The sequence below is a fragment of the Gavialis gangeticus genome, unplaced genomic scaffold (genome assembly GCF_001723915.1).
Source record: "Gavialis gangeticus isolate Ggan-Ray unplaced genomic scaffold, GavGan_comp1, whole genome shotgun sequence".
Lineage (NCBI taxonomy): Eukaryota > Metazoa > Chordata > Crocodylia > Gavialidae > Gavialis > Gavialis gangeticus.
Window position 1 is genome coordinate 50,872,393 of NW_017728993.1, and position 16,653 is coordinate 50,889,045.

Below are 16,653 nucleotides of genomic sequence, written 5' to 3' on the forward strand. Positions count from 1 at the left end.
CACCACTTCTCTTGGAAGTTGGTTCCAGATCCTAGCTGCATGAAAAGGAGGCACTGTGCTTTACGAAAGTTGCTGTTGAAACAAAATACTCCCTTACTTCCACAAATCAATTGTCTGCTTAAGTTTATTTGGTGCCAGGAAGTGAAAAAAATTATGCAGTTCATGCATGTCAGGCCTTCTTGATTTATGCTTTGGAGCATAGGGGACTGGTAGGGGGTGCATAGGGGTGCACGTGACTCCCCAACAGGGCCAGTGCCTCCCCTGACGGCCGACACTGATGCTGTTGGTGGGGCTGGTGCCCCACCTGACAGGGTCAGTGGCTTCTGCGGGTGCCCTTCCAGATTCAGGAGGCACCAGTCACTCATACTTTGGACACATCTTATGATCAATTTACATTGTATGAATGTTTGAGTAGTTTGCATAACTGGACTCCACTGCATGAATAGTTTTAGACTCTTTATAAAAACACGAGACCTTATTAGTTTCTCAACACACAGAGAGAGTTTGTATTTAAAATCAGATCACATTGCAACATTTGAATTAAATTTGAGCATGATGGTCTGATCCCAAGTATAATGATAGGAAAATGAAATGTAATCAAATTCATTTTAAAAGTGGAATATCAGACAGTTTTTCATTGCTTGCCTTGTATCCAATAGAGGAAGTGAGGCAACTAGAGAATATTTACTAAAGACAGGAACACATTAAGAGGAACACAGGAAAAGTGTTGCAGGTTTGTGGCCACTGAGGCTGCCCTGATGGCCCTGGTGGCTGTGTGTTCCCTGCCTGGCTCAGGCTCTAATTCAGCCCTCCCTTGTTCACTTACCTGACATGCCTTGTTCTTACTAGAGATAGTGTAATGGAGGCTAACTGTGGGCAGTTAGAGAGAACCTGAATCCATGCAAGTCATTACCACGCACCTCCTCTGGAACCTGTTCACCTTAGCTTGGCCCTCAAGGCCCTTCTTGACTCGCTTATTCCCTTGCAGGGCACCTGTAACCTTAAGGGCAGATTGTGTGGCTCTGTTCCTCCCCTGCGCCACACACCAAATGTTGTGGATGTTATTGTACTATTATCCACTCTGTAGGGGTCTTGGCCTTATTGGTCTCTATACTCTCACTGAGCCCTTTAGCCCTGGCCTGTGATACAGGACCTGGCTTCTAGGCTTCAGCCTCCCTGCCTGACTGTCCCTGTCATTTTCAGTTCCTGGTAGTGGACTCCTTTTGACCCCTACTGAGCCCTGACTCCAATTCTGGGCCCATTGGGACCACCTAGCTTTCCCAGCCCTGGCAATATCTGTCTAAAGCCCCTGTTGGGTTACCAGCTCCCTGAGTAGACCTTGAGCCTGATCCAGCATCTGGGTCCTAACCTTATGTGACTTAGAGTGTCCAGGAAGTGTTACATCCCAGAAGACAGGCTGCATGAGGCAGCTCACACCACTAACTTCCTGATGCCACACTTCCTGGATGCTCTGGCTAAGTACAGACAATCAACAGTCTGGAGGTGGAATCAGTTCAGTCTACACAGCTTTCTTCAAGCTGCATACAGGCAGTCCTCAGACTTATGACATAATTGGTTCCTGAAAACCACATTTTAAGTCTAAACGTTGTAACTCTGAACTGATTTTCCCATAGGAAACAATGTTATAATGGGGGATTGGTTCCTGAACCAAGGCCCGATACCCTATTTTCACCAAAAATAACCAGGAATTTTGTACAATTATAGACAGTCATATAGCTACATTAATATATTTATATTGTAAATAGCAGTCATACTGATTTGGAAGGACTTCTTTGAGGTGACTTGGTGGACTTCTTGAAGGGCTCTTGGTTGGACTTTTTGAAAGGCTCTTGGCTGCAGTGTTCTCAGGAGTCTTGGCTGCAGGTTTTTCTGGAGTCTCGTCTGCTTTCTTAAAGAAAGTGTCCAAGGAAGTTTGGACAGGTGTTCTCCAGGTAGATGACATGGCGAATTTGTTTGCTGATGTGGTGTGGTGTCAGATCAAGTGTTGTAAAGTCAAAACTGACATCAGAAAGCTGAAACAGGGTGTCAATTTATAAACGTTGTAAGTACTAAATGTTGTAACTCAAAATGTTGTAAGTCAAGGACTGCCTGTGGTTTGGACTATTAATGGACAGTGTGATAAAGGCATCTTCCAGGTCCAGTATTATTATGGCTCCACCTTTATCTCTGGGCAAACTGCCTGCCTTGCTCATCTGCCATGCCTTGTTGATAAGTGATTAAGATGTCAAATAGATAAGAGGCTGCCCTTCGTGTGCCCAAATGACTGTGGGCAATCAGTATACACTCCTACCATCCCTACATGTGTCCCATGCCTCGCTGATGTCACACTGTGTGATGATACTCTGGCTCAAGGCTGTGTCAAACTGGGCACACAGTTGGATCTTTACCATACTGCCCCCTTTGTGGCCACACACACATACTACCCTCATCTCACCGGGGCCTCTTGCACTTCACCGGCTCTCACTCGGTTTCTTGCATACCACCTATCCAGGCCACACTCACTCCACCCTACACAAAGAGATCCTCAGGCTTTGTTCTTCACCCCTTGGTTAGCCCTGGTGCAGTCTTTTGAACATCTTCTGTGGCTCTCACCCAATGGGACTGAGCAACTGCTCAACTATGGGCCTACTTCACCCCTGGTCCCTCACTGGACCACTATGTCCCTTTCTTGGGCCACAACTTTGCCCCTAACCTAGGGCCTCAGGTTCAGCTGCTACTCTCTGAGCTTAACTGGCCCCACAACTCTGTCCTGCAACTCTCAAGGCCCAGGGTCTTACACCCCTTTGGGCTCAGGTGCTCCTCTTTGAGCATGCCTGGCCCACCTCCAGGGTCCAACATCTCATGGGACTCAGGCACTTCTCAATAAGCTTACCTGTACCCCCCAACTCTCTCTGTAACCCACCCAATGGTGGGGGTAGGGGTTTAGGTGCCCCAACAAGCCTTACACCGGGGAGGTTCTCAGTCCTGGCATTTGGATGGTCCTGCCCCACCACATGCAGGTCCCCACCAGTTCTCCCTATCCCAGCAGGGTGCAGTTTTAGGTCATGCCCAGGACCAATGAGGTCTCTTCCTTCCCCATAGCCTTACCCTTACCTCCAAGATGTTTTTGGACCAGGAACTCCACTGGGCAATGTTACTCCCCTCTGGCTGTTCTCATGGCCACTCTCCAAAATGGCAGCTCTCACTAACCACCTGGCAGCTCCCTAAAGGGTGTTCTGTCACAGACAGACAGCATACATTTTCACTCATCAGTTGGCCAAAGCGAGCAGAGCCTGCGCTGGCCAAGGCCAGAAGGCAGAGGTCACTCATTCACACCTCCCACCTCTGCTAGGCTGCCCTGCCCCCTTTCCAGTCTCCTGCCTGTCAGTCATGGGGTGGCCAATGGGAGGGGCATGGATCCCCACTCTAGCCCCCCAGCCAGGGTCTGCACAGGGTGGGAGGAAAAGCCCCCAAAGCTGGAAGGCAGGGGGATAGTGACAGGGTGGGGCTGGGGTGTTTGTAGTCGAGTGGAGCTGTTCTGTGAAAGAGAAATCACCCACTTTGGGAGCTTTCCCCTCCATCTACTGTGCAGATCCCAGCTGGAATGGCTGGGGCTGAAGCAAGGGCCCATTCCTTCCCCAGCCTGCCCCTTCTGTGACTGAGAGGTGCTTAGGGGGCAGGGCTGGGGTAGGAGAGCCACACTGCAGGGTGATGAAGCCCCTGCCTTGGGGAGCTTCTCTCCACCTCTGCTGCTGTGCAGACCCTAGCCAGGGAGAGCCAGGGATGGGACAGAAATCCATTCCCTCCTTCACCTGCCCCTCATGCTTCTGGTGATGGGGCTGGAAATGTTGCTTCAAGTCTGTGACTACCAGGGCTAGGGCTGCTGGTGTGGTCTGGTGCAGCCGGGGGCAGAGGCTGTCCTGCTTGAATTGCAAGGGGGGAGGTAGTTAGTGGGAGCTGCAGCGCCTCCTGGGATGCCGGGGGATTGAGACATAACTTGAGTTGAGACTGGATTTGGGACAGAAATTTTGATAGACCAGTTTAACCTAAATCAGTTAAGTTTGATACTGCATCCACCCAGGTCTAATTAAACCATTGTCCATCATTTTGAAACCAGTGTGCGTGCACTGAACTTCTCTTCTGTTGCAGGTTTAAATCGGTTTCTGACCACTTATACCAGTTTATGTGTAATATCTGTCCCTAGCCTCTGTGTTCCCAAGAGGACTTACGCTATGTCACACAGTTGGTCGTGACTGGAAAATATTCTTTTTTTCTATATTTTACCTTCCAAAAACAAGGTGCATACGTTATTTATTTGGGGCCATTTTGTATGGAAGAATATATAGGTAATACGATTTCCACAGCAAATAGGATTTCCATGGAAGAGCTAACTCTTGAACCTAAAACACCTGAGTTCCAGTCTGGTAACTTAAGGACAAGCCTGCCCTCCCTCTTGGAGTATTCAGTTCTCTGACTGGGCCCCCCAAAAACACAACATCCAATGCTAAAGCTAAACCCAAGTTGTTGTTGTTGTTGTTGTGTCTGTGTTTCATTTACAGCATTATTTTAATTATAGATGACAGAGCAACTATTGAAAACCACAACATGATGAAACAGACATTTAATAATCTGTGATGTCCTGTAAAAGTGAGAACTACTCATTAAACCTGTTTGAGCAGCATCAAGAAGCAAGCAAAGATTAAGAGGCAGCAGTGAAGGCAGTTCACTATAGTTATGGTTTATCATACATTTTTACAACAGGACCCAAACTCACTGTTCTCTTTAGGCACTACCACAATATAAATATAAAAATCACATTGTTTTTGTTTTAACTCCTATCCCTCTTCTACGGTAGTTATAGTAAACAATTGAGTTCCTTAATGGAACAAGATAGTTGAAGCCGTAGCAGTCTTTACCACAAACACAAGCACATATCATCAAACCATATCAAAGGTGCAAGTAAGTCAGGTGGTGGAGTGGTTTTTTTGGTTATCATTTTGTGACAGTTTGCTATGCCTTTGGAAGAGAAATGTGAAAAAGTCCAGAGATACTAAGATAGTGGTTAGCAAGGAAGCACTAACTATAAATTGAATAATTACTAGGAGTGTGATTTTTGAGAAAGGAATAAAAAGAACATTTTGGGCTGAGCAGTGGCTTAAAGAGTCTTTGATCTATGAGAAAAGATAGTCTTTTGTTGCTCAATTGTGGTCAGGGAAATAAAACTGTATATATTGTTTGCCAATAAAGATGATCACATTAAAGAAACATCTGACTCCTATCTGGAACAACATGCTATACCCTGTCAAAAAGGGTAATAGTAAAACCATGATATACAGTTGTTTAATTTATAAACTAAATGCAGCTCACAGAAGATGGATAAGTATAATTGCTTCAATTTTACCGGGAAAAACTGAGTGAATTACCTAATGCACAAAGAAATAGAGCCAGGAAGAGAGTGCAGGTCTCCTAGCTTCCATAGTTGTACTCTGTTCACTAGTTTATGTGGCTTCTCTGTTGAAGGGCTATGCATTCTGCCTTTTACACTGTTATAGATGGTGATAATACTCACAATATTATAGAATGCCATATACCAGTCCCTCAGTGTATTAGAGTTTAGCAAACTGGAAAACTATGTGAATGGAATATATATGTCTCTCTAGATAGATAGATAGATAGAGTGTAGAAACATGAGAAAACAGGAAACAAAAGTACACATCTTTACTAAATATCAGAAGATATTTGTTTGCAAAGATATATATATATTGTTTCCTGTTTTCTCACGTTTCTACACTTACTGGTTTCATTCAGGCTGTGGCAGTGAGAGTACTGAAATACTGGTAGAGAGACTGCTCTTGCAGTGTTCAGAGACTCTTAGGAAGCAGGGAGTACCTCGAACTACACAAGAGTCTAACTTCTTGAAATGTAGTGGAATCAGTAAGCTTCTGTGGTTCAACCTTCAAAGTTATTCATCTAGGTTATGCCTATTTATACTGAGAATTGTTATATGTGCTGGAGTTATCCATGCTATATTTATCCCTCTTCTCACACACTTCTATGTGCAATATGCTTATACATGTATTGAGTTTATTCAGTAACTTACATTTAGATAAAATTACATTATTTCTTTATTGTGGGACAACAGTAACAAACACAAACTGGAATAAAATACATTTTAATTCTTCCACATTACCAATCTGTCAGTGACTACCAAATGCCTTCAAGCAGATGCCCAGTTTGGAAAGGAGGAGCATTATTCGTTGACATTAAAAAACAAAGAAAAGGTGTGTTAGAGGAAGAACCTGTTATGCAGGAGTGGCTGCAGGAACATTGGGCTAACTATAATGCAGTGCCTGACCTTTTAGTAAAGCTACAGGAAATTAAAGGGTGAAATACAGCTTAAAATGTTCTTTCCAGTAGGCATTTCATTTACGTTTTGAATAAGGAATTATTTTTTCTCGTTCCTTGGACAAAATGAGCTTATCTTGACAACTTTTTAACTTTTCTTGGGAGTTTTATTTCCTTTTTAACCACAAAATTTTTTCATTTCCAGGTAGAACACCAGTATTCCCACAGATTCAATGTGACAATAAAGGAAGCCAGAAATGTCACGAAAGGAGCTTTTGGTGATATGCGTGAGTACTCATTTTTTTGGTTTCACTTCTCTATTTCTCACCTGAGGACTTGCATTTCTTCATGCAGAGTGTAGTACCCTGAGCCTATATTAAAGCATCATTAGCAATTTCTCTCTAAATGTCACTAATTTTAAGGAGTTGTTGTTTTAAATACCATACTTGCTTTTGCATTGTTCATTCACTTTAGTTGATGTGTTAGTTCTACCTCCATTCCCACACATGATCCAAAAGAGGATGAAGGAGTTAGGGACTGCTTACAGTCCCTAGAATTAGTCAGTGACTTAGTCAGAAAGATGGTTCTCAGTTTAATGAAACTGAAAATTGCAGTGTGTTTAGAAGTCTGTGGTCTGTTAGGAAGTACCATGACCAACCTAAGGACCTTATGAGTCAGCACAAAAAAATAAAGCAGCTTGCACATTTTACAACTACACACTTCAGTTTATTCTGTTCCCTTAAAGTAGCTGCAGGCATGGCAAGAAACCACCAGGATGACTGAAAAGGATTGGCCATTTTAAGAAAAATATACAAAAAAGCATGTCAGCTTCTTGTGGTCTTTCGTCTTTAATTATGGCTGTGCTATTATTTGTTCATCTATCCTACTTTCTTGCATGGTTCTTCTGCACTTGGCCCCTTTGTCAGGTATGACAGTGGTGACTCTTCTGTGTCTGGGGATTTGTGTAGTGTGGAGCAGAGTGTAAGCCACTGGCATGAAGGGAAAATGAGGAACCCTAACTATGGGGGGATAAGAACACTCATTGAATCACAGACATGGAAGGGGCACAAAGAGCCCTGGCCATGATAGGGGCACCTGGGAGGGGACACGTGGGAAGAGGATATACACATAGCACTGAGCAGTGTGGAAGACACATGCATGGGAATGGAAGACAGTAAGAATCCCTGGTGTCTGAAATGAGTTCAGCCCACAGAAATGGCAAAAAGTGTGTGAAGTTGTAGTATACTCTCCTATTCTTAGTCGGCATTAAAGAAGGTCCATCAAAAATGACAGTTTGTTAAAACCAAAAATGTTTTATGAAAATAGTTTGGCTTTGACAAAATTTGCTAGACACAGGCAGGGCTTTATTGAATTCAGCCGGGGAAATCTTTGGCCAGGGCTTCCAGGATTCGTGGCCTCAAGGCAAAACTACCAAAGCATTTCAATTGTATATATATTTATGAAATCAAATGTACCACATGGTGTTGGAACTTGAAAACTCTTGCATCATATTAGTTACAGTGCATAGATGTTAGACATCTGAGTATTGTACTGTAGCTCCTGTACTTTGTGCAGATACTTCATGGACTGGTTGGGAATTTTCCGATTAAGTGCCTTTACCCCTCTGTTGCCATCAGGAAAGGTTTATTGTCAAAACTGAAACTCTTTGAAGGAATGAGTCAGCTTCTCTGTCATTGGAGATGGTTTCTATCTTCTAGGTTGGAATTTTTGGTGAAAACCAGAGATCTGTTTCTTAATACGTAATAGCCCAGTGTCTGGACACTTACACTTTGAATGTGGAAGATCAGCATTAAGTCCCAGCTCAGTTTGTTTTTAACCAAGGACTTGAACCTCAGCCTCTACAGATGAGCAGTTTAACTATAGTCTATGAAGTCTTTCTGACAGTAAACAGCAGTGGTCTTGACTATCCAGGATTTTAACCCAGATAAAAACACAAGTGTTACAGCCATTTATACGCATAGCTGTTCCAAGATGCATTGCTTCCCCTCTGCCAGGTCTTTCCATGAAATGACTGGCAATTAACTTGAATGAACGGCAGTTAATTTACGGATGTGCACATCATTCTCCTGGGAAAAAATCTTAACACGTTAGTGGGCCAGAGAAAGACATTGTGAGTTCTGAGATGCTTTTATTTCCTCTTGGCAAGTAGCTAAAGGGTGGTACATAAATACTTACAATACAATCCTTGGAAGGCAGAACCAAATTACTGCTGCTTGTCTGCTCTTTCTATTCCCAAGTACAGTGTAACGATGACTAAAACGTTTTATTCCCCAAGTTCAATAACGTGTGCTTAAATTTAAGCTGATGCTTAAATTTCCTTTTATTCATTTTAGAGTGCTCCCCATGCTTTTGAAGTGATTTGACTGACGGAAGCCAGGGACTAGTGTAAAAAGTCTGATTTGATTTCAGTTCACACCTGTGTAGAAATACAGTAAAATATGAGGAGAGGTAAAGTACACTATGTCTGTTTGTAGTCTGTGTCTTGTGCTCTGGGGTGCACTTACTAGCAGAGAAGTGCCTGCCCTTTTTTGTTTTCAGATGCTAAACCACATTAAGAGAAACCAAAAAAATTGTATTTCAAATAGTTACTTCATGATTTTTCTATATAAACAATTTTTGTCATTGCTACAAGGAAGTTACTTGATTTACTAAAGGAGTAGAGCCAGTGCCAAAGAACAAGTAATTTTGAAAATGTAGTGTGTTCAGGAAGAGTGGCATCTCTAATGGCTGTCTGGGGGTTGATCTAGACTGTACTACTTGCTGAGGCAGAATTGGAACAAATACCAGGTTATCAGGCTCTTCTAGAACAATGTTAATGCATGTACCTCATCTCTGTTCATAGTCCTTTATTTGTTCATAGTTTTTATGTAAATTTCTTGAACAGAACAATGAGTTCTCTTTACCATGTTTCATATTTAAAGATATCGTATGGTATTAGGACCGGCAGATACAGTGTGTTGGATGGCCAAGTGAGAGGTAATACAAAAATACCTTGAACAGAGCCTGTAAGGTATAACGTCAACCTCTCACTGCCCCTGAGCATCAAAGGCAATTCTGAGTGTGCCTGTAAAAGGTTCATTTTGAGCTCTGTATGAAAGCCACAAGGGCAGATAAATTTCAGGAACAGAAAAAGATTGCTGTGTTCTTAAGTTGCCAACAATACATTAAATGGTTGTAGAGCCTTCCATGAAGGGAGAGAGAGAGAGAGAGGAAAAGGGAAATAGTGCAAATGTTTGAGGATCCTTGTGCCTTTTGAATACATGTAACTTATTAGAGGTATATGTTCAGGATGAAAATACAAAAGAAATGAGAAGCAGTAGAGGAGTCTGTCATGGACCTGAAAATAAAAGCTCAGTCTTGTGCAAATGAAAGACAAAGGGTATGTCTACACAGGTACTTATGTGTATCTAAACTTAATGTGTTTTTGCTTATGGCACATTAAGGCAATTTAGGCGTATGTCTACATGTGGATGTGCTAAAGCACATTAAGACGCAGTAAATGTTGTTGCGAATAGCTAAGTTGCATTAGCATACTAATGTGCATTAGTGCGTCTACACGTGCTAATAAGACTTAGCTCTTTGCACCTAAATTTAATACCTACTTTATGCAGGTATCAAATTTAGGCTCAGCTAGCCTTAAATTGCTATTTTTAAGGTACATTAAGGCTGTGCATATGTAGACATGCACTCTTAATGTGCCTTAAAAATAGCGATTTTAGGCTAAGCCCACTTGAAAGAGGCACATGTTGATGTGCCCAAAGAGACTCTTAGACCAGATGTCAATAAAAGTCTGTGAGAGATTAGTAAGAGGGAAAGGTATGGCACTAGAAAGATTGTATATATATATGCCCATCTGCAGAGAAAACTGAAATACAAAATATGTTTGAGTGCAGTTAAGAAAGCAGCAGTAGAAAAATTGACAGAAATTAAGTTGGGAAGCACAGGGACATGGCATGTTCAAAACAATGCCAGTGATGTAGTAATTGGAACGAGTATAGATATGGTCTTAGTTTGGGGCAGAAATGATAGAAATTGCAGCAATTGTATCAATAAATTCAACCATTATGGTAAAATGTGTAGAGGAAGCAGGAAAGTGCATGCAGTAAGAGCAGAAAGAGAAACTTTAAGTGAGCAGGAGGAGTTGTCTTAAATACAGGGAAGACCACAGAAACTTGAAAGACTGGCTACTTAAAATACAAGGTATTTATGTAACCTACAAGATAAATATTGACACAGAAATGAATGTAATAATAGAAATTGAATAGAGTGGTGTAACGAACACAAAAAAATTGAGAGAACCAAAAGTGTCTGTGAAAGACTATAATAGAAGGATAATCCCAGGATCAGGAGACCGTGTTCTGACACTTAAATACCAAAGGAAAATAACAGAACAAAAGTTTGTGGTAATATGAGTTTTCTTACTTTTATATACCAAGTCCTAGGGATTAGGGTTACAAGCCAATGGGCCAGAAGGGAGGGACAAATGCAGGTAAGTAGACATTCATAGTATAACAACAAACACTAAAAAGGGTAAGTAACAGGGAGTAGTCAGTACCACTAGAATACACAGATTCAGCAAATAAAGTTCCCTCCCCCACCTCCAGAAGTGCACCCAAGAACGAGCCTTCAGCCCAGACCGACTCTGTACAGGTCTCCACGTTGGGTGTTACGCTCACTCAGTCTGTAGCTCAGCTGTGCTATGGAGTTGCTTCCCATTAATTCCTTGCTCTCTGGCATGTAGCCAGACTGCAGCTATGTGGTAACTTGCTTTTCCTGCTTTCCTGAGGTCTGTGGGATTTGGAGTCCAGAAATATAGCCAGCAGGACCATGCAGGGTTATTCATCACTTTTCGTCACTTCCTCTTCCTACTTCTACATGCCTCTGGGATTTTAGTCCGGAATCACAGCCAGCAAGATTCCTCAAAGTTGCTCCCTTTCTGTTACACATTCATGTTACGTTTCCAATTCACACAATGGATTATATTACAGAATACATACATTACATTACTCTCCACCACTTTTAGCTGGATGCACCCCGACATCTTACTCAGGTTATACCATGTAGTCACTAAGTCACCTGCCAGGTCTCCCTCTATGGTTTACCTGACAGTTTAGTTCTAGTGGGTGTTGGGTACCCTTGGTTGCATCCAGTTCTGGCTTTCCCCTTTTCACCCACTCTTCTTTGCTATTATCATTCCTGTCAGGCCATGGGTCCAACCTGACATTTCCTGGTCTAGAAGCATCCTCTGGCAGTGTAGTATTGGGCTTATTTGCGGCTGTATTGGTAGAGGTTCGGTTATTCATAGTTTCATAGCTTTATAGAATTCAGGACCAGAAGGGACCATGAAAGATCGTCAGATCCAGCCCCCTGCACCAAGCAGGAAAGACAACTGGGGTCAGGTAACCCCAGAAAGGTGACCATCCAGTTTCCTCTTGAAGATATCCAGGGTAGGCAGTTGCATCACCTAGGGAGCCTATTCCACAGTCTGGACACCCTAGCTGTGAAGAAGCTTTTCCTAATGTTAAGCTTGAAATGGTCTTCAAGGAGCTTGTGACCATTACTTCTAGTTTTCCCCAAGGGTGTCCTGATGAACAGTTGTTCACCGACCCCTTAATGTATGCTCGTGATGTAGTAGTAAGCTGCTACCAAGTCCCTTCTCAGCCTTATCTTTTTCAGGCTGAAGAGTCCCAGGTCCCTCAGCCTTTCCTCGTATGGCTTGCTGTGCAAGTCTCTGATCATAAAGGTGGCCCTTCTCTGGACTCTCTCAAGCTGTACCATATCCTTGTTAAAGTGCGGCACCCAGAATTGGATGCAGTAGTCCAGCTGCAGCCTCACTAATGCCAAGTAGAGTGGAAGAATCATTTCCTTGGTTTTGCTGGAGATGCATTGATTGATGCATGCCAGGGTATTATTAGCCCTGCTGGCTACAGTGTCGCGCTGCTGGCTCATGTTCATACTGTGGTCTGTTATTACCCCCAGGTCCCTGGGGGTCCTTTTATTAGTAGTGCTGGTCAGATTGGCATATCCAAGCCTGTAGGGGTGCAGGGGATTGTTTGTCCCCAGGTGGAGCACTTTACATTTCTTGATATTGAAATTCACCTGGTTTTGGTCCACCCAACTTTCCAGCTGTCTAGGTCTGCCTGTATCTGCAGCATATCTTCAAGCATGACCATGTTTCCCCAAAACTTGGTGTCATCCAAGAACTTGGCCATTGAGCTTGTAACCATCGGGCCTCGAACAGCTGCTCTCAGGCACCTTTTGCTCGAGTGATAGGTTTCATGCGCCTCTCAGGTTCACGTTGTTGCTTAAGCCAGTGTCTCCTGCCCGAGTCTCCGACCCTGCACTCGCCTGTCATGACTTGTTAGACCTCAGTGTGCGGGGTTGTCCTTCAGGGGGTGCTCATTGGCCCATGGCTCCCCGGCAGTTACTCACTGGGCTCCACCATCCCTACACCCCAGCCTCACGCCTCCTATGGAGCGATGTCCATCCGGCGTCCTCCTCCTTCCGGGGAGAGGGTACCCACGATGAGAACCTCATCTCCCTAGCCTGCCTCTCCGTTACACCTCCCTTGGGGGGGGGGGAGAAAAGAAGAAAAAGAAAATATACGTGCAAGACCAATTCTCTAGGGTTTAGGCTCAGCCCCACTACTTGGGGACCCACTTCCCCTCCTGCGCCCCGTGGCTGGGGAAAATGACCAAAAAAAAATGCCTTCACACAAAAAAGGATCACTGGGCAGCCTGCCCCTCTGGCTTCCCTATGACCCTTCCCGGGTCTCTAAGGGCAACGGGTCATCAGCTCCTTCCCGTCGCTTCTACATCCACCCTCTCACCTGCTCAGCGACCCATTTGGATCCGGCAGCAATATCCACCCCGACAGCAACCCCCCTGGGGTTCTCCCGGGGGTCCTCTTCTCCCCGACGTGACTCCTTCCATGCCCCATCACCTCCACACTCCCACCTGCCGTCCATTTCATCTCTCCTGATCTCCCTGTCGATGTCTCTGGACGGTGCTCCGGTCGGTTCTTTGCTGTCCTGTGCGGATCGACGTTGAGGGGTTCCTCCTCAGTCTGCCTGCATTCAATCCAGCTGGCTCTGACCCCTGGGTCCCGTGGGGAGTGGCCTCTCTGCTACTGGCAGTGGCGGCAGCTCTCCTCTTTGTCTCTCTGCACCAACTGCAGTGTGCGCTGCCATTTTTATTTGTGCCGGCCGGCGTTTAGCATTGACATCACCGGCCAGCCACAGCTGAACAAACAGGTGACTGATGAGCTGCCCGGGCTCCTCCTTCCGCCCCTCGTGTGCTGTGGTCCGAGCTGCCGGTAAGTATTCTTCATCACAGCATTTCCCGGGACAGAGCTCTTCACCCCCACATCCAAATGATTGATGAAGTTGTTGAATAATATTGGACCAAGCACTGACCCCTTCAGGACACCACTGGCCACTTCTCGCCAAGATGACACAGATTCGTTCATTAGAATTTTATAGAATTCCTACCCCACAGCCAGCTTCCTACCCACCTAAGTATCTTGCAGTTAAGCCCATAATCCTCCAATTTTCTTGTGAGAACATCATGGGATACCAGATCAAAAGCTTTTTAGAAGTCAAAGTATACAAGATCAACCTCCTCTCTCTTATTCAGGTGGTGAGTTACCTGATCATAAAAGGAGATGAGGTTGGTATGACAAGACCTGGTAACAACGAAGCCATGCTGGCTGTCATTCAGAATCCTACCTGCTGTAAGCCTAGTGCACATAGACTTCTTAAAGAATTTTTCCAGGATTTTCCCTGGGATAGAAGTTAGGCTAACTGGCCTGTAGCTACCCTTGTCTTCCCTTCTCTCCTTCTTGAAGATGGGCACAACATTATACCTCTTCCAGACCTCAGGGACTTCTCTGGAGCACCACACATTTTGGAAGAGCTTTGTTAGGGGTTCTGTGAAGTTGTCCATGACAACCAAGTCCCTTGCACACACAACCTCTGTCAGTTCTTGGACAAACTCTAGATTGGGTTCTCCCCCTGGTTTGGTGGTTTGTAGTATACACCTACAGTTAGGTCTCTGTTGCCGCCCCCCACTCCCCGCTGCAGCTTGACCCAGAGGGTTTCAAGCCATTTTTTTTTGCAGTCTATGTCAGCCTCTGAGGAGGAGTACTGCTTCTTCACATAGAGAGCTACACCTCCACCTTTCTTCCCTACTTGGTCCCTTCTATGCAGGGCATAGCCCTCTATTGCTACATTTCAATTGTGTGAGGAGTCCCACCAGGTCTCTGTAATCCCTACTAGGTTTAATGCCCACTGGAGAATCCTCTTGCTTATTCCCCTTGCTCCTGGCATTAGTGTACAGGCACTGGAGTCCTCTTACTGAGGCCCTTGATGTTGGTCCCAGGGCAAGCTCCAGTCAGTGTTTCCCTGTCCCCCTGCAATCTTAGTTTAAAGCCCTATCTAGAAGATTGGCCATCCTGGCTGAGAACAGAGACTTACCTTTCCACGTGAGGCAGATGTTGTCTGTTCCTAGGAGTCGTCTCTCACTGAAGTGCTTGCTGTGTCTGAGAAAACCGAAGCCCTCTCAGTGGCAACACTGCCGGAGACATTGGTTCCTTTCCTTGATGCATCCTTCCCTCTTAAGACCATGGACTACAACAGGGAGCACAGAAAAAAAGAGTACCTGAGCCTCCGACCCCTTGAACCTAGCCCCCAGAGCCCTGTAGTCACTCATGACCTGGTCTGGATTGCTCCTGGCTGTGTCATTTGTTCCTAAATGGATGAGGCGCATGGGGTAGTAGTTGAAGGGCTAGACAAGCCTGGGGATCCTCTCCATAACATCTCAGACACGGGCCCCTGGCAGGCAGCATACTTTATAGGCTAGGAAGTCGGGACAGCACATAGGTTCCTCAGTGCTCCACAGGTTGTGAAGCCCGTGGTAGAGTCTTGGTTGTTGATGAAAAAGCCTCCCTAGCTCCCTTGTGGGGGCAGGGACTCTGTCCTGTGAGCACACACAGGGCTTCATCTGATTATAGTGGAATAAACCGATTTGAATGGTGCAGTGAAGACAATGAGGTTAATATGCTCCTATGCTATAGGCCTGAAGCAGAACATGAATGTTGTAAGTGATTCAGATCAAGGATTATTTCCATGAAACAGCCTACATTTTTCCTTGAGATATTCTATAATATAAATAGCAAATTATACACTAACAAGAACAGCTCAGGAGATACTAAGTTCAGCCATCTGATCACCAAATCTAACCATGGTTCAATATCAAATTTGCTGCCTTGCCCTGTGTGTGTGTGTGTGTGTGTGTGTGTGTGTGTGTATAAAGTGTGTGTGTGTGTATAAAGTGTGTGTGTGTGTGTGTATAAAGTGTGTGTGTGTGTGTGTGTATATATGTGTGTGTGTGTATTAGGTGTGTGCGAAGCAGGCCATATTCAATTTGGATTTGGATTCAGCCCAGTTCGGGGGACAGTGATTCAATTCACTGAATTCGGATCACTGTCCCAATTCAATTCAGCCAAATCCTAATGTGAAGATTCAATTCTGATTCAGAAAATCAGTGATTTGGCCATAGACATAGCTTTATATGATTTTTATAGGTACTTGAAGATTCCAGGTGCAGCACTTGAATGCTGAGATGGTGGGTTGATGGAGCATGCCCCCCTCCCCCCCCGCATGCTCGGTGGCAGACCTGGAAGTGGACCGGAAGTACTTCCGGTCTACCCCTGGGTCTGCTGCTGAGTGCGTGGGAGATGCCCTACCTCTGCACTTCCCTGGCTTGGCGATTGGCTGCAGGGGGACCCTGGGTGCTCCCCCCCACAGACCCAGGAGGCACCAGTCATTGAGCCAGGGTGCAGGGGGATCCTCCATGTGCTCTGTGGTGGCCCTGGAAGTGGACCAGAAGTGCTTGAGGTATGTAGAAAAAACATATAAAGCTGTGTCTATGTCCAAATCGTTGAATCTCTCCGAATCTCTCTAAATCGAATCGGAGGCTTCTGGTTCAGTTCAGAGAGATTAATAATGGGTCTCCTGATTCAATTTGGTTTCAGAGATTCAGTCGCGGAGTTGGGCCAAATCTCCTCTGAATCGAATCAGCAACCAAAGCTTTACACGGTCCTATTTGTGTGTGTGTGTGTGTGTGTGTGTGTGTGCGCGTGTGTGTGTGTGAAAGAAAGAGAGAGAGAGAGAGATGGGTCATGATGGGTCATGCATATATACATATTCATGATGGGGCAAGAGAGTGGAGATATATAATTTAAGACTGTAAATAAAAGTGTAAAATGAAAGCTGTAGTTTCTCATCGC

The 16,653-nt window shown here is 44.7% G+C and overlaps 1 protein-coding gene across 2 annotated transcripts in view; it reads left to right on the plus strand.

Annotated features, from left to right (window-relative positions):
- Nucleotides 1-16,653, plus strand: part of PLA2G4A (phospholipase A2 group IVA) — a 140,168-nt gene that overhangs the window by 33,713 nt on the left and 89,802 nt on the right. For both annotated transcript variants that reach the window (XR_002094706.1, XM_019501734.1), the window contains exon 3: nt 6,551-6,632. Coding sequence is in view for 1 of the 2 variants with exons in the window: in XM_019501734.1 (XP_019357279.1) it covers nt 6,551-6,632 (82 nt within the window). In the remaining variant the exon portion in view is untranslated. The remainder of the gene's footprint in view (nt 1-6,550; nt 6,633-16,653) is intronic.